At 39.0% G+C, this 24,086-nt stretch overlaps 2 protein-coding genes across 3 annotated transcripts in view; one reads left to right on the forward strand and one right to left on the reverse strand.

Moving 5' to 3' along the window:
* The window catches only part of UBR1 (ubiquitin protein ligase E3 component n-recognin 1), a 130,869-nt gene that overhangs the window by 102,212 nt on the left and 4,571 nt on the right, over positions 1 to 24,086 (forward strand). Inside the window, exon 48 of the transcript XR_016280967.1 lies at positions 2,410 to 2,497. The gene's annotated coding sequence lies outside the window, so the exon portion shown is untranslated. The remainder of the gene's footprint in view (positions 1 to 2,409; positions 2,498 to 24,086) is intronic.
* Positions 906 to 23,991, reverse strand: LOC149314755 (photoreceptor outer segment membrane glycoprotein 2). Of its 2 annotated transcripts, none has more exons than XM_089521864.1 (4): positions 23,778 to 23,991; positions 10,399 to 11,071; positions 4,808 to 5,054; positions 906 to 2,524 (listed from the first exon to the last, which is right to left on the reverse strand). In XM_089521864.1, the coding sequence occupies exons 2-4, from the start codon at positions 10,977 to 10,979 to the stop codon at positions 2,261 to 2,263; spliced, it is 1,092 nt and encodes a 363-aa protein (XP_089377990.1). In that variant the 5' UTR covers positions 10,980 to 11,071; positions 23,778 to 23,991; the 3' UTR covers positions 906 to 2,260. The 2 variants fall into 2 exon arrangements, with proteins under 2 accessions (XP_089377990.1, XP_089377991.1); XM_089521865.1 differs by lacking the exon at positions 23,778 to 23,991 and adding an exon at positions 11,856 to 11,909.

Raw genomic sequence — 24,086 nt, forward strand, 5'->3', positions numbered from 1 at the left:
AAGACAAACATCCCACAAGTGTTGCAGGTGACTGCCGTGGTTCCGTCAGTGTCCATACTGAAAAGTCTTAGGAAATTACTGGAACAGGACTGTGGGCTTCCTCCTGAAAAAAAGAATCCTCCAGAAAACACCAACGCTAAGCCCCTGATGCTTCAAAAATTTGTGGCAGTGAGCTCAATCAACTCTGCCTCTGCTGTAGATTTCCTTGGATGAAAAAAAATGAAATAAAAATTGAAATAAAATTTTGCGCACCATTAGGCGCACGGCTCTGGGAGAAGAAATAAAGAGCTAGTCTGCTAGCTCCGCCCCTAGTGACTCACAGGTGTGACTCACTGAAGATGTGACTACAAGCACACTCTTCCTAGAGTTTAAAAAACAATTAAACAGTCACCACTTAAAATGGCTGCCCAGCTACCTCTCTCCTCCTCTTCTCTGTAGCAGGAACTATTTTCCCACCTGCAACCACCCCACCACCATCAGATTTGCCCTAGAGGGTTGGGTTTCATGTCTGAGGAGATGAAGAACCATCCTGTTGTGTGAGCTGAAGGCCCAATGTGCAGTGCTGGATGGAATCCAACATTTATTCACCATAAAAGGTGGTTTCATTGACCTCAGAAGCACGTAATTTTGAAGTGGCAACTAACTTTTCATAAATATTATTCAAGGCAGCTATTCTTATGACATTTCTTCTTCCAGAATTAGTTGGAGTAATGTATTTGCAATGTTTTACTCAACTCTCCAACCCAAAACCTTGTCCAAAGATGGATTAACCTATGGCTACAACCCTTTTCACAGTTTGTAAATCTGGAGTGAGTGGGTTTGAAACAACAGAGTAAATAGGAAAAGTAGGAAAACAATGTCACTTCAGTGTTATCACATGCTCTCATAATTTATTCTACAAATGATTGTATCAGTATATAGAAACAGAACAAAATGAGAATTGTGGAGTGATGTTTCTCTCTCTCCTTTAGTCCAAATAGTGATTGTTGAAATATTATACAATCTTGCATTTTCCCCTGCCCCACTACTTTATTTATTACTTAAGACCAAATTATACTCTGACATAGTTTCTTGTGGGTTTTTTGGGCTATGTGGCCATGTTCTAGAAGAGTTTGTTTCTGACGTTTCCCCAGCATCTGTGGCTGGCAACCTCGGAGAGTGGGGTATGTATATACTGTGTGACCCCACTAACTTCCATGCCAGCATTCTCTGAAGAGAATCGTCAGAAACAAACTCTTCTAGAATATGGCCACATAGCCTGAAAAGTCCACAAAAAACTATGGATGCCGGCCATGAAAGCCTTATACTCTTATCAAAGTTACTATCTGCTAGTTGTTTTCCACAGTGCATATGTAATTCAGTGTATTTTAAGTCCTATTTTGTAAGGTGTAGAGTGTGTCCGTTTTTCCCTTCGTATTTCCTTTTGCAGTCTCTCACTACCATGCTCTGATCATTCGTCTTTCACTATGACACTGAACAGTTGCAATAGACAGAAATATATCCTTTTAAATATTAACTATTCACCAGTTTCCTATTACTGTCAACAACAGATCATTTTTTAAGTTGGTATAATTCTTTTGCAGCACTGTAATATAGATTGCTAATTATTTCAGCACCTTAATAAGGAAGTTTTTTGTTCGTATTAAAAAATTTAATAACCTGAACAGGTTTTCCTTTCCTGAGAAACTTGTCATGAATTGATAATACTGAATATTATGTTAATATCAATAGTTGTACAACAGTTTGTGTGGTAGAGGTAATTCTGTCAAATCAAGAGATGATGATAACAAGAACCTTTTTGGTGGTGGGCGGATAACAGCATAATTTATAATTTTATAGAGCTCTGCTCTAGGCAAATATGGTTACATCATAAAAGGGTGAATATCCTTGACATACAATCAGACTGAATGATAATGTTTCATAATACCATCTTACTCTTGTAGCAGTTCATTCATTCCCGTGGTGTTCACAATCATCAAATCAATTTACAGGAACAACTTATGCTGTGAATGCATGCATGTATATGAGAACAGAGCAGTGTAAGTCTAGGTAACAGTACAGTCCGAAAAGATGGATAGTAGATTGAAGTTTTGCCTTGTGCAAGAAGTCTTCATGTTTGCCTCATATTACCAGGAAGTAATTTACTGATTTTTACCCTCAGGATTATGATTTTAAACTCACATGTGAAAAGAAAAAATCAGAAAAATGCACAGTAGTGATTGTAGTGTCAGACTGTATTAGTCTCCTGTGCTGCATCCAATTATGCTGTGGGAATGCATTTTGTGGGAACAGTCTCTTGACCACAGTTTACAGTTTGAACATCCATGTTAGGGTCATTCATTCCTGAAACTGAAGATATCTGGTTAGCTTTCCCAAGATTTTTAATGATGTTGATGTTGTATTTGGCAGTTTCTACAAAGCTGTTCTCAAGTAGCCAGCCATCTGAGTCACACTGTGGATCACCCAAGAGAAGGACGTTCCTCATTGCTGTTTGAAGGTAACGGACCCCAGTAAGCACAGACAGCTAGGGGGGAAAAGGAATTTTTGTGATTATTACAACTCATCAACAAATGAATGACTTTTAAAATTACTTTTTGTCTCCATGGGGAATGAAGAATACTGTGGTGACCACTTCAGACTGGATTTCTTTGGTCTTTTTTGCACTTCACTTAATTGTGGCATTTCAGTTATTTAGAATTAATGCTTTAGTTTGTCTCTTAAGGGAACATTTATCAGTCAATCTCCCTCTGAAAATTTTAGCAAACCAGTACACCCTAGACAAGGATTTTCAAGTAGAGCATGCTCCTTATACAGGTACAGTAGGTAGGTTCATCTTCCAACATTCAAACTGTCCCACTCCCAGGACCTTCACTTTAGCACCTCCAATGTCTTTCTTCCTACTCTTTCCTTAAATAATCTCTTTGGGCAATATCACACTACACTCTTATAGTGCTATTATTCCACTCTTAACTGCAGTGCCTACCTTCTGTGGAATCCTGAGATTTGTAATTTAAGGAGGGCATTTAGAATTCTGAGCCAGAGAGCTCTTGGGCTCCACTAAACTATATACCCCAGAATTTGTGTGCTCCTCCCTCTCTTTTTAAGCTATATTCCATGGCTGACTATTGGGGAATCTAATCACTGGGGAAAGGAACTCAAAATACTAATTCTGAACTGCTTCCACTGTGATCTACCCAAACAGCAGATTTTTCCTTTGAATGTAGTTGCATTTGCTCACTGAAAGGTGTTGCTGGTTTCAAAGAGTTTAGTAATGTAATCTCAGTCTTGTGCCAACTAAAAAACCTATAAATTATCCCATGGTCAGGAAACAAGAAGCATGCCTTTATTATTTAGTTAGAAATTTCCCCATCTTGATGTAGCTTCACAACAAGAATTGTGAAGGATAAATTTGCAGGTATTTTTGGATGCCCCAGACTCTAAAGGTCACAGTTACTGGTTGGCAGCAGTAGGTATAAGAGGCTTTCATTTATCACAGGCTTGTCATTTGCCCTACATTAAAGAAGATGATGAAAAGGAGTAACCTGCCCTCAGAACGTTAGCTTTCCTTTTTGCAAAGGATAATATTTCATTTTATTTCCCCCCTCTCCGACAATAGTGGAAAGATATGTTCTCAGGATGAGCTGTTGCTGCAGCCTCAATACATTCTCTCATATACCCTCAGTATCTTTCTCGGTGTGTGAGTAACTTTCTGTCACACACTAATTCTGAAAGAAATGCAGTAATGCTATAGTTCTGACTTTTTGCCTCAGATGCATTCATTCACAGACAGTCTCACACACAAATTCTCTCTCTCTGTGTGTGTGTCACACACACACAGTTACACTCTTCACCTCTTTTTGATATACCCGCATATGCACTTGTGTACATTGGAAATGAATGTTTCTATATGGTGTGTGTAAGAGAGTAAATGACTGTGCAAATGAAAAAATGAAAGAGCATGACTATGTATATATCTGTGAGCATTTGCTTATTTGTGTGTGGCTGTGTGTGAGACAGTATCTGCAAAGTTTATACATATGTTAAGTATTGAATTTGGATCCTTGGGTCACAACTCCCAGAATCCCCAGCCATCACAGTCACCTAGCTGGGGAATTCTGGGAGCTGGAGTCCAAGCTCAGACCATTGCACAAAATAAAGGCATGTGGGCACTGCAGCAATTCTAGCTGGCATACAAACAGAAACACATTTCTAGGATCAGGGTTCCAATGCATTTTGTGTACACATGTGTGTTTGTTAGAGTGATTAATAAATTGAACTTTATACATCAATTAACAGAACATTTTGGCTTCTACCTTCTTCAGTTGTTAAAAATGGAAGTGATGTGGATCCAAGGTGGCAGTCAGAAGTGCTGTTGATATGTTTGTTTGTTTGTGTTTATATACACCGGAGCCACTTGGATTCTATATGGATCCAGCTATTTTCTTTCAAGTTTACAATCATGCTTATTGCAAAGATATAGCCATGTTAGTCTGTAGAATCAATATGTAGAGAGCTCTTGTAGCACCTTTGAGACTAACTGAAAGACGTTGGCAGCATGAATTATTCTAGCTTCAATCTACCTCCTCAGTAGCCTGTATATTTCTATGCAATTTGTATAATTGCAAATTGGTTTGTGGAAGGCTATGTGCATTCAACAAGAATATCAGTTGAGGATCTACTAAGATTTTGGTCAATGCAAACATTCTTAACCATTTATGAGCTGCATGTGAAGGCTGGTCTTCCTTCTGACACACCATATAGCTGTGGATGAGGAACCCCTGAAAAATTTTACTCTTTAATATTTTACCTCAAAGCACCAGATGATGAGTACAGTGATGCCAATGGATCTCATGATGTCTGTATAATAATCCAGTAGGGCTTCCCTGCATCCTTTCATCCAAATATTAAGTTCTTCTGTCAGAAAGTCATAGTTGTAGTGAGCTGTATTGTTTGTGAGCTGATACTGGATACAGGGTCTTGGGGAGTTTGGATTGCAGCAACTGAAAGGGACACCATCCACCAAGAACTTCCCATCAACGTTACTCTTCAGGCGGCTGCAATGAAATGTAGAAAACTGGTGTTGATAAGAGTGATTAATGGTGCAGAGTGCATTTTACAGCTACAACCTTTTAGGGTGTATTAAGGAATATTAAAATCTGTTTTCTCATTAACTACATAGGTAGAAAACACTTTACTAAGAGTACAGGCATTACTTAAATAACTCAGACTTTTTTTCCTAGTTTAATAGTCCAAAGAGCCTCTTCTGCAGAGATGCATAGTCCATCTGTTGAGACATTGAGCCTAAAACAAATGTGACGCTTGTGGCAGCAGTGGGATTTTCAGCCTCTCCCAGCTTCAGGCACCACAAAGCTACTCTGGAGTTTCTCAACACTCTGGAGCAAGAATTTAAGGTGTGAGGTTTAGGCAGGACAGAAAGGACATTGCTCCTCCTTTTCACTTGCTGTTTCAATGAGTGGAGTGACTGCACTGGATACTGGCCTGTATCCTCATCCACTTCTGGTAACTGTTGGATTGAGTGATGTCATTTCTGGATCTGAGTGAATGAATAGCTGCAGCCCCTGATTGAGTCCAACCATCTGGCATGTGGTCTCCCTCTCTGTCTACTGTCCTCTACCTTCCCAGCATTATTATCTTCTCTAATTTAATAATGTGCTCAGAATTAGTAGTTTTAAATAAATATACTGTATTTTAAAATATCTAGGTTAATGATTTTCCTAAAATTTTAATCAATAGCTGCTTTATGGATTAAGGAATGCTTAGTGCAATGAAAGAAAAATAGTCACAGAGCTATTGGAATTCAAATAAGGCTGTCTTGGTTCAAACCTGTGATGCATTAGTAGTAGTTGGTTCCGTTTCTGGGGTTTAGGGCACAGCATATTTTTAAGTAACATCCCCCTCCAGATGTTACAATTGGTAACATTAGTAGTATTCTACTGTGTCCAAAAAATTTACCTACAGAGATAACTGGAAAGGAAAGCCATATTATCAAAATCTAGCATATACAAACTGCAGACAAAACTTTCCCACCATCTTCAGAGGTTTATCTGATGGGAACACAGGAGTGGTTCTTCTCTCTGGAACTCCCTTCTCAAAGAAGTTAGAGACTGTCAGCCTCCTGACTATTTTTCCACAAGCAAGTAAAACCCTTTCTATTCCAACAAGCCTTTGAGAATTATTTGGGGGAAACAGGCCTTGGGATGCTTGAATACTGGGAGAAAACTGCACCAATCTCTCTGCTGTTTTTTCCTGACATAGGTCTAAAACACACTGCAGAAACAATCAGTTTGAGGCCACTTTAACTGCTCTGGCTCAATGCTAGGAAATTCTTGGAACTGTAGTTTTGTGAGACTTTTAGACTTCTCTGTCAGAGAGCTCTGGTGCCACAACAAACTATAATTCCCAGGATGCCCTAGCACTGAGCCAGGACAGTTAAAGCGGTCTCAAACTGGATTATTTCTGCAGTGTGTTTTGGACCAATATTTCCTGTTGGGAAACCCGTTTTCTCAATTGGGAGTAAATAATATTCTTTCCATCACTTATAGAAGCTTAAAGAACCATATAGTTTCTTTACAGACAGTGCATTTGGTACATGAACATAGAATCAGGACTAGATTGAAACAAGCACATGATGAAAAGGTGATCCAATGTTAAATCCAAGAGCTGAGTTTTAGCTGAGACTTTTCACCCAAGTGGTTTGCTGGTGACCAGTCAGAGGTGAGGCTGTTGGGTTGGCTTAGAACGAAGAATTCTGTTAGGGATTCTGCAGGCCCCAGCGACTACTACAGGCAGATATTCTGCCTACTACAGCCAGTGATTCTGGTTTAAGATTATTCCCAGGGCTGATGTTTCCCATGTATAGGAGCTGGTGCTGCGAATTTCTGCTGCAGTCACACTTTTATATTGTCATGATTGTCATCTATAGGAATAGGGTTATGTCTCATCTCTTAACCTAAGAACATGTGCTGAACTCAGAGCTAGCTAGGCTTGGTTCTAAACAGGCAGAGTTAGCATGGCCTCAATTATTCATACACCAGTAACATCTAATTTGGACTATTGTACAAGGACAGCCCTACTACATGGACTTGTCAGTAAAAACATAAAAGCCTAAATCCAGGTGTTCTCCTGTAACTGGAATAGATTGGTTGGAGATTGGAGAGTGGAGACTGGAAGAGATTCGTTGCATCTTTAGAATTTATGTAAATGCTGGCTTACCATGAACCCAACAAACCATTGAGCCCCTTTATCTGGGACTAACAAAAGGCTTTAGGCCAATAATGCTAACAAGGGATCTAGTCCAAGAGGTCACGTCACTCTTAAAGTGACTAAACTTGCTATTTGTCTATTTCCAAGCACAATTCAAGATGCTAGAGCTTATCACTGAAACCCTAAATGGCTGAGGGTGAGAGTAGAGAATGTGTGGTCCTGCAGATGTTATTGGACTGCATCTCCCATCAGCCATTTGTCTGTGAGCCACCTTTGGTCCCTTGTGGGACAAAAGCAGCATACAAATAAAATAAATATATAAATAAATTTCTAACAAAGCCACTGGCATAGCAAGATGGGAGCTATAGTAAAACAATATCTGCTATATCACATGTTCCCAATTGTTAATTTAGGACCTGAGTCCCTGAAGGACTGCCTGCATTTGCACAAATGTCCCATAACCTTGGCCCCATACAGACAGGCCAAAATAAAGCTGCTTTGGGTCACTTTGGAGGTATGCAATTTAAATGATGCATGCATCCTAAGAGTCTGGAAGCCATGCCAAAGTGGCACTCCAGGCGGAGCATGGCTTTGGCATGGCTTCCAGACTCTTAGGACGCATGCATCATTTAAATAGCATACCTCCAAAGTGACCCAAAGCAGCTTTATTTTGGCCTGTCTGTATGGACCCATTATTATCTTTCTTGAAGCCCTTCTTCTGATCTTCCACACTTAAATAAACTGGATGGTGACTCCATTGGAAATAATGTTCTCTGCTGCAGCAACCTGGTTTTTTTCATCCAGGAAAGCCAATTCACTTTTACATTAAACTTTTCAATGTGTCGGGTAGTTAGGATAACCTAGTTCTTTTGTACTTGAGTGGAATGCATTTTAATGTTATTGCAGTGTTGCTGCTTTTAATATATTTGTTGTGTTTTACATTACCTTTTAAGAAGCATTCTGAAATTCAAAATTGCCCTGAAAGCCCTCAGACTAATAGAATAAAATTAATAAATGCTTTGTAGAGGTTGTATTTATTTCTGTAATCAAAATGGGCTAGCTTCTTCTCTTTGTACATTAGGTTTCCCCCAATCTCTAAATAGAAATATGGTTTGAGAATATCTATGTCTTCAGTGATTAAGTACAGCTCTGTTTCACTCTTGCTTGATAACAGAAGAGGCTCTGGAAGTGTACAGCCTGCATTATATGCAGGCACATAGGGACTGTAGAAAATATGATTATGGTGCTTTTGCTATGTAATACTGTATATATAGGTCAATGTGAACCCAGACCTGGCACACAGACTGTTAGATCTAGATACTGAAATGGACAGGGACCTGAGCAGAGGGCTTCTCCTCAAAAATGGCAAACATGTCTGGAGGTTATAGTATTTGTTGTTGTAGTTCTCTTTTTAAAAAATCCAAACAACATTTTTGATGTCTCAGACTATATTCTGGCAGTTCCCAGCATCAGCTGCAACATTTTATGGCCACTTTTAAGTGAGCCTCTTTTTAATTTGAAGACATATTAGAACAACAAAAAAGTCTCTTTGGTCCGTTACAGACTGCCGCTTTGTGGCTGTCTGCTGGCGCTGCTGTTTGCTCCGCGAGGGAGCCGCAGCAGCCAAACCGCACGGCTCCCACGCGGAGCAAAAAAGAAGCTCCAAAATGGAGTTTCTTCTCGTGTCGCAGTTATGATGCCGCGAGGCGCCAATGGCGCCCTTGCGACATCATATGCGCTGTATGACGTGCGGACGCACAACGTCCGCTACATCAAGATGGTGGCGGCCGTGTGGAACGGCCGCCGCCATTTGTTACGGACAGAGTCTGTAACAGGAGTAGGGGCGCCTAGAAGAGATGCCCCTTTTTTAAACTGGGACGTCCTGGGGAAGTCCCAAATGGCGGTATGTAACCCACCTTTTTCTTCTTTCTCTCTCTCTCTCTCTCTCTCTCTCTCTTTCTCTCTCTTTTTAAAATTTTTCTTCCAGAGTTGTAGTGCCATAGTATATCATTGAAAAGACATTTGTACATGGTAGATCTATAACTCATCTTAAGAGAGGATAAAAATTGCCCTTCAAACCACAGGACCACCTCAGCCAAACATTTCCCAGGATTAAAAGAAATACACCTTGGAATAGTCTTAGTACTGATAAAAGACACCACCACAAACAGATCCACCAAAAAATGAAATGAGTAGACACAGAGGCAACTCAGAGTACTGCAGTGTGAGAAGCCATGTTTCTTTAAACCTATTTGGAAGATCCCAGAGTTTGTAACAGTATGGATAAGGTGAGTCTGAATAATGGTGAGTTGGTGGGCTCACTTGCACAGAACAGCTTTGAATTAAAGGACTGTTCTAGTAGGTCTGACCCTTCCGATCCTGACAGCTGGCGGCTTCCATGTCAGTAGAGCAGTTAATCCACTCTAGGTTTTAATTTGAATTTTAAAAGGAACTATCCAAAGTGCTGAACCTATTTTGGGATAATCCAGTACCTTGGATGTCTCCTTTAAAATTTAGATGAAAACCCAGAGTGGATTCATCATCCCATTTACCTGAAAGCCACTATTGTCTTCTGGTATTGCTTGAATGCAGCACTTATCATTCCAGCCATAAGGTACACTGGCTAGTATTGAAGGGAATTATATTCCAAAAAATAAAGATAAATTGGAAACACCTTGTGTTTTCCACCCCTGCCATAAAAAGAACTCCCAAATGATTTGAGTGGAAGATTTCACACACTTTTTATAATTTTAAATCTTTTAAGTGATTCTTATTATATGTAGGGATAATGACAGGGATTTTTACTAAGTTCAGAACATTTTCTGCATTTTAGGTCTGTTCTAGAACATGACAATTTACTATTCGTTTTTGAAAACATTTTTGTAACAATACTTTGCACTTTAATGTGCTTCACCTATAGTATCTCAGTACTTCTTACATCATCCTGATAAGGTAGGTTTGTATCATTATTATTTATTGAGCTGGGGCTTAGATATTAGTGAAGGTTATCTAATTTATTCACAGGCATGACTATACTTGAACCAGCATGGTGTAATGGCTTGGGTGTTGAACTACAACTCTGGAGACTAGGGTTCGAATCTCCACTCTGATACATTTGCTGAACTATAGCTCATCGTATGAGAATTGTTAAACATGTTTCACAGTAATACTTACTCTAGAACCTCCTTTGAAGCCATATCCAGATAGCGAACTGAGACCCATTGAATTTCAAACCAGTCCCTGAAGCCATTGTTTCCACAGCACTGGAATCTAATCTGCAATGCATCTATAGTTTTCTTTAAGAAGCACCTCCCAGGGATATCTGTATCCTTATAGAACTTGATAGCATCTCTGAGTCCCAGGTATAGAGATTCCTCCAGCTCATTTCTCATGGTGTAACACATTATAGCACCCACCAAGATGCAAAAGGTGAAACAGAATGTGCACACAATGTAGGGGAGCATAACCAACTTCCATCGGTTAAACTTATTCATGTCTGTACAGTCATAGCAGATTTTGCCTCCAAGAAAGTTGATGATACAGGCTATGACCCCTACGGAGATTAGCATATTGGGGACAGAGTTGACGTCTCCTTTGGCCATCACCTCACTGCGCTTCCTGATTTCTATTTTGAGGAAGAGTCCTAGGCTGAAGAGAATTGCACCAGACACCACAGAAATCCAGTTCAGGATCCACAAGATCTGAGCCAACTTGTCTCTCTTTGTTTTGGTGAATTTTACTTTAAGGACAGCCATGGTCACTACAGCATTAAGAAGTGTTGCTCAGGAAAATCTCCTAATCAGATTATCAGAGCGTGCCCAAAGTGGCCAAGGCATACGGCAGAAGCCTGTGAAAGAGAGAGAGAGAGATTAGTGCCTTTCCTTGTGTGTATTTATATCACATGCAGCCCAACATCCTGCGTAGCCTCTTAGCATATTACCAAACATCTATGAGAACTACTGGCTTCTCACGTCAGCCTCACAATTGGGACACCACTACAAAGATCCAGCTATCCCTATGCCTTAGTAGAAAATAAACTACACATTGAGTTCAGTGTGGCATACTCTCATGTAAGTATGACAGACTTAGGTCACTTCCAATAAATGCCCCAAAACATTAAAAATAGCTGTGTGTAGTGATCTAACAGAAAAAGACAAGCTCTAGAGACAGCACTGACCAAAATTATTTGAAAATAATTATTAAAATTAGTTAATTAGAACAAGTTACTGTTCTGTGTTCAGATCCTGAAGGAATTAGTTATTGTACAGAAATGGGTTTGAGGTTACCCAAAATGACCTTACTGGAATCCCTTTCAACACAGTGACTCCGATTAAAAACAGATTCAGAATCTATTCCAGCTCTGGAGATTCGGAATCTAATCTAAAAGCCATTTCAAAAAATTTAAAACTGAATAAAATCCAGGAAAAGAATACAAATATACACACATATATGAAAAGCATCCATCCATACAAAAATCAGATTAATGAATCCCCTGCACAATCTATAGCAACATCTTTCAAATAACAAGCACAAATACTTTTAGAAGCTTCAGCAAATAAGGCTATTTTATGTGTAACATATGGATCACAGTCTGAAAGTAACCAGCATATTTTCATGGCAGAGTTCTTTACCTGTAAGGGAGTCAAAATCTGTCCCAAGAATCTTTTCCTGGGTTTTGATAATCTGGCAATAGAGTAAATAGTGTGAAAACAACCTCTACTTCTCCCATACCACAAATGCAGAACCTTAAATTTCTCAGAATGTTTCTGTGTCTGCCATTCAAGACAGATGTGTATCGTATGGTCTCTTCTCCATCATGGGCATAAAGGCAATCTAGATAGGGTCCCTAGCCAGTCAGTCATCAAAGATCAAAGACAGACATGTTTAGCTTCAGCATTCTGTATCTCAGACCATACCTTGGTGCCCTGGTTGTTTCCCAGAAAATACCTAAATCACCATTTCAAATAACCTGGTCAAAATGTTAGTATGCCCACATCCCCACATATTTTTGTCTTCTTACTGTATTTTAATTCTCAGTATTAAGATTCTAGACATGAAAATGCAGTTGCACACGGTGTTGAGTGTTGGGATATGACCAAGAATGGAAAGTTTATCTTCTACATTTGCCACAATCACAGATGATAAGGTGGGCCAACTACAGCCTGCTAGATATTGTTAAACGGCATCTCCTAGCATCCTTTGCTATTGGCTATGCTGGCAAGTGATGCTAGGTGTTGCAATTCAACAACATCTGGAAGGCCATACTTTGTCCACTCTGATTCACGATTTAATCATTATGTATTGACTGGCAACAGCTCTCCAGGCAGGGTTTCAGGCAGAAGTCTGTTCATTCCTACTTGGAGATGACAGAGTTTGAACCTATGAATTTTTGCATTTTGCTTCACCACTGAGATATAAGTCTTCCTGTTAACCCACTTCTCAGATTTCAGTTTAAACAACACTGTGGCCACAGCTAAGAGCTGTTTTTTTAATCAGTACTTCAGAGGAGAAGTTATCCCCACCGAGAATGTTGTCAGCTACCAAAAAGAGTTCTAGAATAGGGACCATACATGCAATCTAGATGCCAAAATCCAATTAAAACCAATAGAACACCAATATTAATGTGAGTGTTTAAAACTAATGGTGCTTAGTTTAACTGCCATGACAGCATTCTGGGATTTAATAATAATAATAATAATAATAATAATAATAAAAATCTTTATTTCTATACCACTTTTTCTGGAAGATCAAAGCGGTTTACAAGATGTACATTACGGCATATTACAATATAAAATACAATCAGAAATACATTTCACTAGAACGTCATATAAAAACAATTTAAAATCTAACAATCACAGATTAAATATCTTAAAGTACAATTCAAATTAGAGGATAGGAGGATATCTTTCTCTATAAAGGGTCAGGAGGGTATGCCAAGCGGAACAGATGAGTTTTCAACGCTTTCTTGAAGACATCTAGGGAGGAACTGAGACAAATCTCTTCAGGGAGTTTATTCCAATATGTAGGAGCTATAGATGTAAATGCTCGTTGGTGAGTTACAGACAATCTCACCCTAGGATATTCAAATAAGTATTTGCCTGTTGTTCTGAGAGTGCGGGGCGGATTATGTAAGGAGAGGTGTTCCCTCAAGTAACTCGGGCCCAAGCCATATAGGGCATTATAGGTAACAACCAACACTTTGTATTGAGCCCAGAAGTTAATAGGCAGCCAGTGAAGAGATTTTAATACAGGAGTTATATGGTCCGACCTTGAGGTCCCAGTGACCAATCTGGCTGCAGCATTTTGAACTAGTTGCAGCTTCCGAACCTGGTACAAAGGTAGCCCCATGTAGAGCGCATTACAGAAATCCAAGCGAGAGGTTACCAGTGCGTGTACTACTGTTTCATGGTCCTTTCGGTCCAGACAGGGGTGCAGCTGGCATATCAGCCGAAGCTGGTACCAAGCACTCCTGGCCATCGCATCTACTTGGGATGATAACTGTAAGGATGAATCCAGGAGTACTCCCAAACTGCGAACTTTGTCCTTTAGGGGAAGTGTGACCCCATCCAGGACCGGATGACAAATTCCTCCATCTGGATCTGGGGTACCTATCACGAGTACCTCTGTTTTCTCTGTTGCAGTTTAGGGAGGAATATTTAGAAACCTCAACCAGAAAGCTCTAGTGTATCCCCAAACAACAAGCCTCTCAATTCCATAGGATGTAGCCATGACAAGTAAAGTGGAATAACAGTGCTATAACTGTATACTGCAAAAGGGTCCCTGGTGTCAATTAACTCTATTCCTCCCATGCCAAAGACAATGCATTCTTTGCAAAACTAAATTTCAACTGCATTAAGGAACTATATAGCCAGGTATATTTCACAGATGAAAGTAGGGATGTGCAACAGCCCAGTTTTCATGCCAAGCATCATAGACTGAACAGAAGACACTTTTCCAAATGCTGCACATTCTGTTTGTCCATTCTGAAACAGTCTTTGACCCTATTGATTTTTAAATCAGAGGAAATGTTTAGCATTTAATTATAGATATACATGAAAAATATTCCTCAGCAGCTGTAATGTGACAGGGTAGGCCATGCGCTGAACAGCATACATTCTTTAATGTACAAAAGGATTAGATAAAAGATGCATCATTTCCACCCTGGGAATTGACTGGGATCCTAGACACTCTGTTATTCCTAGTAAGTTAAGCAAGTATTCCCAGAAATGCATCATTAATTTGTAAACATCCTGGAAAGGGAGCTAGAACATGCCAGTATGATTTGTCCAGGATGGAGTCAATTCTACGGTTACAGCAGGATTTTATATTTTTAAAAGGATTAAACTTTTCTCTTTCTTGCTCAGTGCATTCTTAGGGGTTAATCCAGGGAAAGGATGGGGAAGCTCAGGAGTCCCTCCTGGCATCTCAGTTGCTGTGCTTTATCACATGACCATGAAATTCAGATTTCCACAGAGCTCCAGCTTTTCTATAGTGGAGAGAGAGCACTATACAGTGGGGAGTGCTATCTCCCCACAACTTTTTACAAATTTGAAATGCCCTCCTAAGGCTTTGTTACTGGCAATCCATAGCTTTAAGCTAAAAATATACAGCCTTTTTTGTGGGATGTCATGTTAATCCAGTGTGCCCATCGCTGTAATATGCCTCTGAAAACATCTCCAAATTGTAATTTGGCCCTAACCAGTTCCCACTGCCTAAAACTAATTACACTGGAATAACTAGCAAATTGCACAAATTGAGAACACTTTACCCATTCTTTCAGCCTTAGAATAGGCAATTTCAAATCTCTGAATAAATCTTGCCAAAAAAATCCTATGATAGGGTCACCATAAAACAGAGTTGATTTGAAGGTAACTTGGTAAATAGGGACTGGTGGGGTGTATGAAATACGTATTTTAAACTGAGGTTATGAATCTGATAATACCTGAGTTCAGTGTATAATTGTCACTAGAACATGTGGCACAATGCAAGTCTAGCTCAAACGGATGCCCTCCAGATAAAGAGAGCTGCAATCCATGTATCCAGAAGCTTTCACGCTGATGAAGGCTGACCTAAATAACTTGAAGCAATGGTTTGGATCCAGAGTTCTGTGAATTAACATTTATTTCTACCCTGTACTTCTAAAACTCTTCTGAGGGATTGGGAAACCCTTTGGAACAGTTCAAAGGATGATATAGGATGCTGAAGGAGATAAGCAAAAATTGGCTCCTGAACTTCCATTCATAGTTTTAATGAATCTAAGCCCTGTTCTACATTAATAGAAGGGCATATATGAATGCAACCTGTTAATCTGTTGGCTGTATTTCCATAGGAAGAACTACTATTGAAGTGCCCAACAATAAGATGTTTGTGAAAATCAACAGGAGTATTGAACACATCAGGCAAATTCACAGTTCTGCAATGAAAAAAATTCAATAAAAATTTAAAAGTGCAGCTGTTTCTAATGTATTTTTGGGTGCTAAATTTGAAAAATGCAATAGAAATATTGTACCACACACAGCTCTTTAACAAATATGCTTGTTAAAGCTTTGATTAAGTGCAGACACTGATGTTCCAGAGCTATTTCTTTTATGTTCCTCCTATCCTCTAATTTGAATTGTTGTGTTTCATATCAGCAAATTAAAGGGGTTTGAAAGTCTTTTAGACTTTAACCCTTTTCTTACTTTTTGTAGGATAGTTCTTTGCAGGGTCATTTCATTCAGTCACATATTACAACACAGAAACACCAAAGCAAGTTGTGAAAAAGATGTACATGATGGAGCAAATCTAAGGTGCTTTTTGGATTTAGAATGTCAAATTCCTATAAAACAAACATACATTTAAAAAAAAGTTTTTATGATCCTCAATTTTGCAGGACTGTGTTATAATAGATAAATTATTGTACAACTAAAAGTAAAACTGTACAGTTTCAGGAGACACTGTATGCATGTAAACTAAATCAATCTGTAATTTAGTACTTTTATTTAATCTGGTTCTACTTAGGATAAATTTATTCCTGCTCCTCTTCAGTTAAGATACACCTGCCCTGAATGAGATTTCAAGCACACTTACACATTTATGAATATTTTTAGATGCTCTGAAACTGCAGTTTCCTTTGGCTCCACAAAGAGATGTTGAATTACAAATGTTAAGTAATTAAAGCTTCTGATGGTAAATAGCTCCTTCTTTCGGACCATCTGTACAGCTAAGTGTGTAGTCTCCGCACCCTTATACTGAGTGTCTCGTGCCAGAAATCATTGCAGGAATACAGAGCTGTCAGATAAGTTTACTAGAATCATAGAGATGGAAGAGACCACAAGGCCCATCCAGTCCAACCCCCTATCATGCAGGAACTCCCAATCAAAGCATCCCCGACAGTTCGCCATCCAGCCTCTGCTTAAAGACCTCTAAGGAAAGAGACTCCACTACACTCTGAGGGAGTGTGTTCCACTGTTGGACAGCCCTTACTGTCAGGAAGTTCCTCCTAATGTTGAGGTGGAATTTCTTTTCCTGCAGTTTGCATCCATTGTTCCGGGTCCTAGTCTCTGCAGCAGCAGAAAAAAAGCTTGCTTCCTCCTCAATTGCTTTTCACACTGTTACTTGTGTTTAACCATTTTAATCCAATGCCAGCATTATATTAGAAAAACTCATAGTATCATTCTACATGTGGTGTAGTAACCATTTGTACTCTCAACAAAAAAGGCTCAGATAAAAAAGATGTGGTTTCAGACCTGACATCTTTTCTAAAAATTGCAGTCCATTGCAAAATGGTTCAGAAAATTTATCTGTACCATTAATGTATCATGATACATTAATGTATCACCAGTGAATTCAATTAGACTTACTTCTAAGTAGGCATGTACAGGAGTGCAGTCTTAAATATTTAAATTACAGTAAGTGTAGCTTTCCAATCAGTGCAGGCCATTTAGTTGTTGTTGTTACTACTACTACGACTACTACTACAATTTTAATTTATAGCTCATCTTTCCCACAATATTAGGAACCAAAGTGACTTAATTTTTAGTATTGAATGTAAATGTTAATAGTGCTGTTTAACTGGCTTCAAGAAGGTGTTGGTAACCATGATCGCTCTCCCTCCTCCCAAAGCACAGGGCTGCTGTATGCACATTCACACAGAGAGACCAGATGCCCTACCTACAAAGGCGGACAAGGCACTGCAAAATGAAAGGCATTCAATAAAAGTGTAGGGCATTACAAAATAAAGGCTAGATACACTGCTAGAAATAGAAACCCGTGTTTCGTTGTCATGCTCAAAATGGAGGAAATGTTGGAATTTCTGTTGAAAAATGGAAATGGAGGACATGCTGAAATGGAGGGCATGCCCAGGAAAAGAAGGATGTCTGATCACCCTGACATTCACACAGCAGCTCCACACTTGGGAAGAAGTGGAGGACTAGGGTCTCCCAAAACCAGCTGCTGTGTGGATATGCACACAGCAGTAGACTTCAGAAAGCTGTTGGAAGCTGCGATTGCTGTGAAGGGCAGGGGAGAGGAGCAGAACCACTCCCACCACATGACTGCCTGAGAAGCAGAACTGCAGTGGAAGGGGCCTATTGCACAAAGTCAGTAAAGGAACATCAAGACTGAGAGCCTATTGACAGGTTTTGCCTGATCAATTAAAAGGTGCACTACAGTAATGAGTGGAATGCAAGCTGGCACCAGGACGGACATGACATTGTCTGATAAATACCGATCAAACACACTTTTTTCTTGGTAAATTCCCACTTTCATAGCCTGTGTGATAAAGTCTAAAAACACCTACGCTTCCACTCTTTCCAAAGAGAAAGTGAACCATGTAGAACATCTTGAACATCTGAACATCTTGAACTTTGGTGATCTATTTGGATGAAGGATAGGGATCTAATTTTAAAAATAATAAATTAGTTAAAATAGCTTAGAAATCCTTCAATAATTAAGAAATATTCTATCTGAAAAGGGCAATCTAATTCACACAGTCTGACTTTTCTTACACCAACTTATTAACAATTGATCAGGCCTGATTCCTTGTTGTCATGTCTGATGACAAACATGTTTACCCTTGCCAGATCTCCTAATGCTTACTTGACTCTGCAGCTATCCTGAATGCATTTCTGGAGGGTCTATGCTTCTCTCTTTTTACCTCATTTTACTTTTCCTTTAGTCCATGCCTAGTTCAGTTTCAGCCTCTCCTTCAGTTCAGTCTTTAGTGGTAGTTGTTGACACTATCAAATAACACTGCAGATTTTATTTACCTCAAAGATCTGGGTGGCTTGGGGTTGCCAAGTCAAGGCTGATATTTTGGAGCCAAAACTTAAGACCTAGAGACTGCCCCTTGTGATGTCATTGTGGTGCTCCATGTTGATATTGTATGGGTTATATTATTAGAGGCAGCCCCTGGTGATGTCATTAAGCTTAATTTGTTATTGTTAATTGCCTTCAGGTCAACTTTGACCCACGGTGGCCCTATGTATGAGAGACCTCCAAGTCACCCTATCCTCAACTGCCTTGCTCAGTTGTCACATACTCATGGCCATGGCTTCTCTGATTGAGTCTATCCACCTGGAATGCGGTCTTCCTCTTTTCCTATTGCCTTCCGCTTTATCAAGCGTTATAGGCTTTTCTAGTTAGTCTTCTCATGATATAGCCAAAATACGACAACCTCAGTTTAGTCATCTTTGCCCAGGGAGAATTCAGGTCTGATGTGCTCTAGGACCCATCCATTGGTCTTTTTAGTGGTCCACAGTATTCTCAGAACTTGTATCCAGCACCACATCTCAAATTAGTTTATCTTTTTTTGTAACAGCTTTCTTTACTGTGCAGCTTTGACAGCCATACATAGAAGTGTGCAATAAAATGTCATGGGCAATCCTAACTTTGATATTTAATGTTATATCTTTACATATCAGGATCTTGTCTAGTTCCTTCATAGCTGCCCTTCCAAGTCCTAGTCTTCTTCTGGTTTCTTGACTGAGAGGCAGTTTGGTGGAACTTTTCTCTGATCTTTTTTAGAAATGAACTTTGTCAAGCAGCAGCAACAATCCCTGTACAGCCAACTTCTTCACTTGAAGTGTCTTGATGAAGAGAAATGCAACTAATCATATGTAATCTATATATGTATTACCTAGACCTCACCCCCTTATTTAAATAGGGCATGTTGCAATTAAGAGATGTATCTGAGATCTAAGCTCTTTATAAGGATAAAGTAGGAAAGATATTTTTTGCAACCTACACAAGCTGCAATTGTATTATAGTGCTTTCCAGCAGAAGCAACTGATTCATGGCATTCAGAAAAACAATTCACAGCATCTATGGAAACTCATGGTTCCAGTATTTGTCCTTGAGAGGGTGCTTCTCTTTCTTTTTTCTGCCTTGTTAAATTTAACTAACATCAATCCATTTGCAAAACCTGTTTTCAATGAACAGAAGAACTAGGAGCAAAAGCTAGCTCTCCTAATCTTCTGTTTAATTTCTTAAATTAACAAGGGAAAATGTCAATAATTTGTAATATGGTAGAATTGTGGATTTATTTGATAAACTTTCTCAGGGGAATATTAGTTTGTAAAATATAATGGTTCCGGAAACTTGAGCTACACCACCTTATTTTTGCAATTTTGTGCTAGTTGGAAAACCTTTTAGCTGGATTTTAACTGTTGTAAAATGTTGTAAGATTTTGTATTTTCTGTATTTTAATTTTGTTGTATATTGATTGTATTGTGTTTTTGGCTGTTGTGACCTGCCTTGATCCCAGGAAAGGCGGGCTAAAAATAAAGCTTTTATTATTTATTTATTATTTATTACTAATTGCTTAACATTTTTGTAATCTCTTCCTTTTTAATTAATATATATATTTTAGTCTGTGACTGCAATAAACATTTCATTATGTTTCCATTCTACCATACAAATACAAATTACACATAGTCTTACAGAGTATGAACATCCTATTTATTCCACTTTACTATGGGCTCAGGCCAAATAGTATGGAATATAATAATGAACAAGGCAACTATACTCACAGCAGCTGGTAAAGAATTTAGGGGTTTAGTTTTGATAAAATTGAAGGAAAAATATTTGCCATGTTAGTGGAATTTAATTTGATGTACAATTGCCTAAGTAATGGGTGACTGGTGGGAGGCTAGGTTTAAGCAAGTTGTAATATTTTTGACATTGAGAAGAAAACATCCAGACATGTGAAAAAATTAAAACCTACCCAAGATTGGCACAAACATTGTATTTATTATTATTATTATTATTAACAGGAAATATTGTTTGAGTGGGAATTGTTTAATAGTTTCATCTAAATAAAATAATATTTATTGGTTACAAAGTTATTGATTGTTCACTATGGAGATTAAAAAATCACCTTTGTGAATAGAGTTTCCTTCATCACCTTGTATGTTCATAATATTTTGTAAATCCGATTTTCCAGAAAGAGCCACAGTCCTTATCTAGTATATACTGCAGCAACAAGACCTTGCAGGATTTTTTTCCCCACAGACCAGGGAAAAGTCAGGTTTTTCGACTGTTTCCCTCCACAATTTCCCATCCAGCACAGCCCCACCTCCAAGTTCTGGGCTTTCATTACTACTTGACATTTTTAACCCTGTTTGCATGACATGCCAGTGTCCCAAGAACCTATAGGGCCCAAACAGACAGGCCAAAATAAAGCTGCTTCAGGTCACTTTGGAGGTATGCTCTTTGATGCATGTGTTCTAAGAGGCCGGAAGCCGAGCCAAAGCCATGGTCCAGTCCTAAGGACTAGAGCACAGTTTTGGTGCTGCTTCTGCCCTCTTAAGATGTGTGTGTCATTTAAACAGTATACCTCCAAAGTGACCTGAAGCAGCTTTATTTGGCCTGTCTGTTTGGGCCCATAGTTTCTTAGAGGCATCTACATACCAACTAAGATTTCCAGAAACCTGGGAAACCTACAAGAAATCCTAGATTGCTTCATGTTGGGGAGTGCTGTCCTTTTAGTATTCTGGAGACACAGGATTAATAGGGTTCTCTGCATTACCACAACCAACTGGCAAATTTGTGGAGCCACAGATAGGCCATAGAGAAGTTGTTTTGAGCTAGGTCTAAGTTTCAGTTGGACTTTTTTTGAGAAGAGAAAGAACAGAAGTGGTGGGAAGACAAAGGAAAGTTAGAAATTGTACATTACATCATCTGCTATCCTCCCTCACAATTCCATGAAGCAGTTGAATTGCAGTTTGGCTGTAAGTACCCAATGTAGGGTTGCCAATTCATCTCAGCCCTGAGGTTTCCAGGCCAAGACCTGAGACCTAGGGACTTTCCCTGGTGATGTTCCTACGCATTATGCATAATGTATCAAACACTGCTCTTCACAGTTTGTCATTCAAACATATACATGTATATGTTCAGAAAAAAAGTTTGTTAATTAATAGCAATAGCATTTATATTTCTATACCACTTATCATTGAACTCAGCACTCTCTAAGCCATTTACAATCTGTAAGCCAATTGCCCCCAACAAGCTGAGTACTCATTTTACTGACCTACAAAAGGATGGAAGGCTGAGTCAACTTTGGAGCCCCACCTGGCATCGAACTCACAACTTTCTGGCTGCAGTACTGGCATTTAACCACTGCGCCACCAGGGCTCCCAAAATAAGATATAAAAGATCAAGATGAAATGAGGGGATTATGTACAAAGGGAACCAGGAAAAGGAAAATGTAACCTAGCCTCCTTGTTTCTAGGCAGAAAGTGGATACGGAGCAGAGAGGAGCATGAGCCCTGGGAGAGCAATGACTGGGAAAGATTTACTAAGTCTGAATCTTCACTGCAGAAATACTACAGTTTGACACCACTTTAACTGCCATGGCCCAATGCTATGGAATTCATAGCATTCTATATACGTATTGTAGTACCAAAGCTTGTGGCACCAGAGCTGTTTGACAGAGTGGGCTAAATATATCACAAAACTACAATTCCTAAAATTCCATAGCATCGAGCCATGACAGTGACAGTGGTGTCACACTGGATTATTTTCTCCAGTGTGGATGAAGCCTAAGGAAAGACAGAGACCTCCTGGCAAGTCTTTGCAAGTTGCAGCAACAAATCAGCTAAGCCTTCCGAACTGTAGGAAGCTGCTGCTCACATAATTGAGCTGGAGATTTGCAACTGGTCTTTTTTTCTTGGCTGGAGCTGAGACCACAAAAACCAGAGAATTTTCACCCTTGTCTCCTTTCCTCATTCTGCAGATGCCCTCAAAAAAGACAGACTCAGGGGCAGGCTATAAGATCTGGCAACACTAGGATCCATATAGAAGGTGATTTATTTTGCTCACGTGGTATCTCATGCAATTTCCCAACTGGATCTGCACATTTTTCCTCCCACACTTAACAGACAATACTTTTGGAAATGGCAGTATTTGCATAATAATGAATGTATTGCTTAGAAACAATTGGTTTAAATTACAGTCTTGGTACTATACAATCTTCCCCTTTGGGAAATGTATATAAATCGGTTATGAAAACAACTTGACCCTAGAAATTTGCTAGTCAAGGGTGACATGTTGCAGTGTTATGAATGAAATAACAAAGGCTCTCAATACATTAAGTGGTTTATACCCATTACGAGTGTGTGCTGTGTGAGAGTACATGGATAAGATTAAGTACTGCCAGCTCACTTTTATTAATAGGTGTTTAAAGGAAATTTGTTTCTAACATTAACCTTTTCCTCATTCCAGATAAACCCAATAGATTGCATTGTTACTGCAATCCCTTACCGTATCACAGCTAAAAACTACTTAAGTATAATTAAAATATACACATTTAAATTGCGCTTGAAGTAATTATAAAAAATAAAACAAAATTACAATGATCTTCTCTGCATATGATATCTGCATATGATACTACAGTTGGAGAACGCAATCCTATATACATCCAGGCCTAAGTTCCATTGAAGACTTACTTCTCAGTAGATGTGTATTCAATTACTCAACATGTATGTATTACAAAATACAAAAATACAAAACTGCAGAGCTTTTTATACTGACTGAGTGCATAAGCAACAACTGTGTTCTTAAATTCTAGAGAGCATTCACAGCTATGCTTCATTACTATTGTCCCATATTACAGTGTATTTTCTCTCTCTTTCTTCTGAAGAACTATGCTGTGTAAATGGTGGAGAATGTTTCTTTCTTTTTTCCTGGCAAAGGGGAGGTACCATTCATGTGCAACTTTACTTTCTCTTTTCAACTACATGGTAGAATGTGATCTGTTGATCCCAGTGGGGCTTACCTTTGAATAAGTATGTTTAGGATTGTACTGTATTAAATCTGCCCCAAGTACAACATATTGCAAAATTTGCAGGCTTGTGTAATCTCTACTCTTATTTTATATTGACACCAATTCTTGTAATCATAATTATGCTGAAAAAATTTACCCAAAGGACTCAAAATTTTAAAATGTTGCTTCAAAACTTTAGAAATGAGACGCAGTTTAGGTTTTAAGTAAGAGAAGAGAGCTTTCCCCCTTCTTTTGACATGCATCTTTCTCTTTCAGATTACCGTGAATTTATCTTAATAAAGCCACTAACCTGTTTTGGAGCTTTGGGCATCTTCTTAAAACTGGCACTTTTATGGCAATATGTAACCAAGCCAAGGGGAGGTGGAATCCTGCACCCTCAGGGAAGACTGGCTGCTGTCATTTCAGTTAGCCAGAGAAAATGGCTGCTTTTGTGTGCCAGCTTTTGCTAATCCCTGCCACATCCCTAATCATGGCTAAGAGATTAATCGTAGGAGCCTTATGTCTTCAGGTTAAAGCCTGCAAAACATGCCACTTAACTCAATATAATTGGAAACCCCTGTGACAACATATCACTTTCATCAATTTTGAAAGGGGAAAA

The sequence above is a fragment of the Sceloporus occidentalis genome, unplaced genomic scaffold, assembly GCF_023333645.1.
Source record: "Sceloporus occidentalis isolate IW3139 unplaced genomic scaffold, rSceOcc1.0.p SCAF_4, whole genome shotgun sequence".
In the NCBI taxonomy this organism is placed as follows: Eukaryota; Metazoa; Chordata; class Lepidosauria; order Squamata; family Phrynosomatidae; genus Sceloporus; species Sceloporus occidentalis.

Excerpts from the sequence above, each read along its gene's own strand:
- LOC149314755 (XM_089521864.1), bottom strand. The coding sequence starts at position 10,979 with ATGGCTGTCCTTAAAGTAAAATTCACCAAAACAAAGAGAGACAAGTTG. Across the intron at positions 5,055-10,398 it reads GCTTCAAAGGAGGTTCTAGA|CCGCCTGAAGAGTAACGTTG; the intron begins GTAAGTATTACT and ends ATTTCATTGCAG. Across the intron at positions 2,525-4,807 it reads TCATCATCTGGTGCTTTGAG|CTGTCTGTGCTTACTGGGGT; the intron begins GTAAAATATTAA and ends TTTCCCCCCTAG.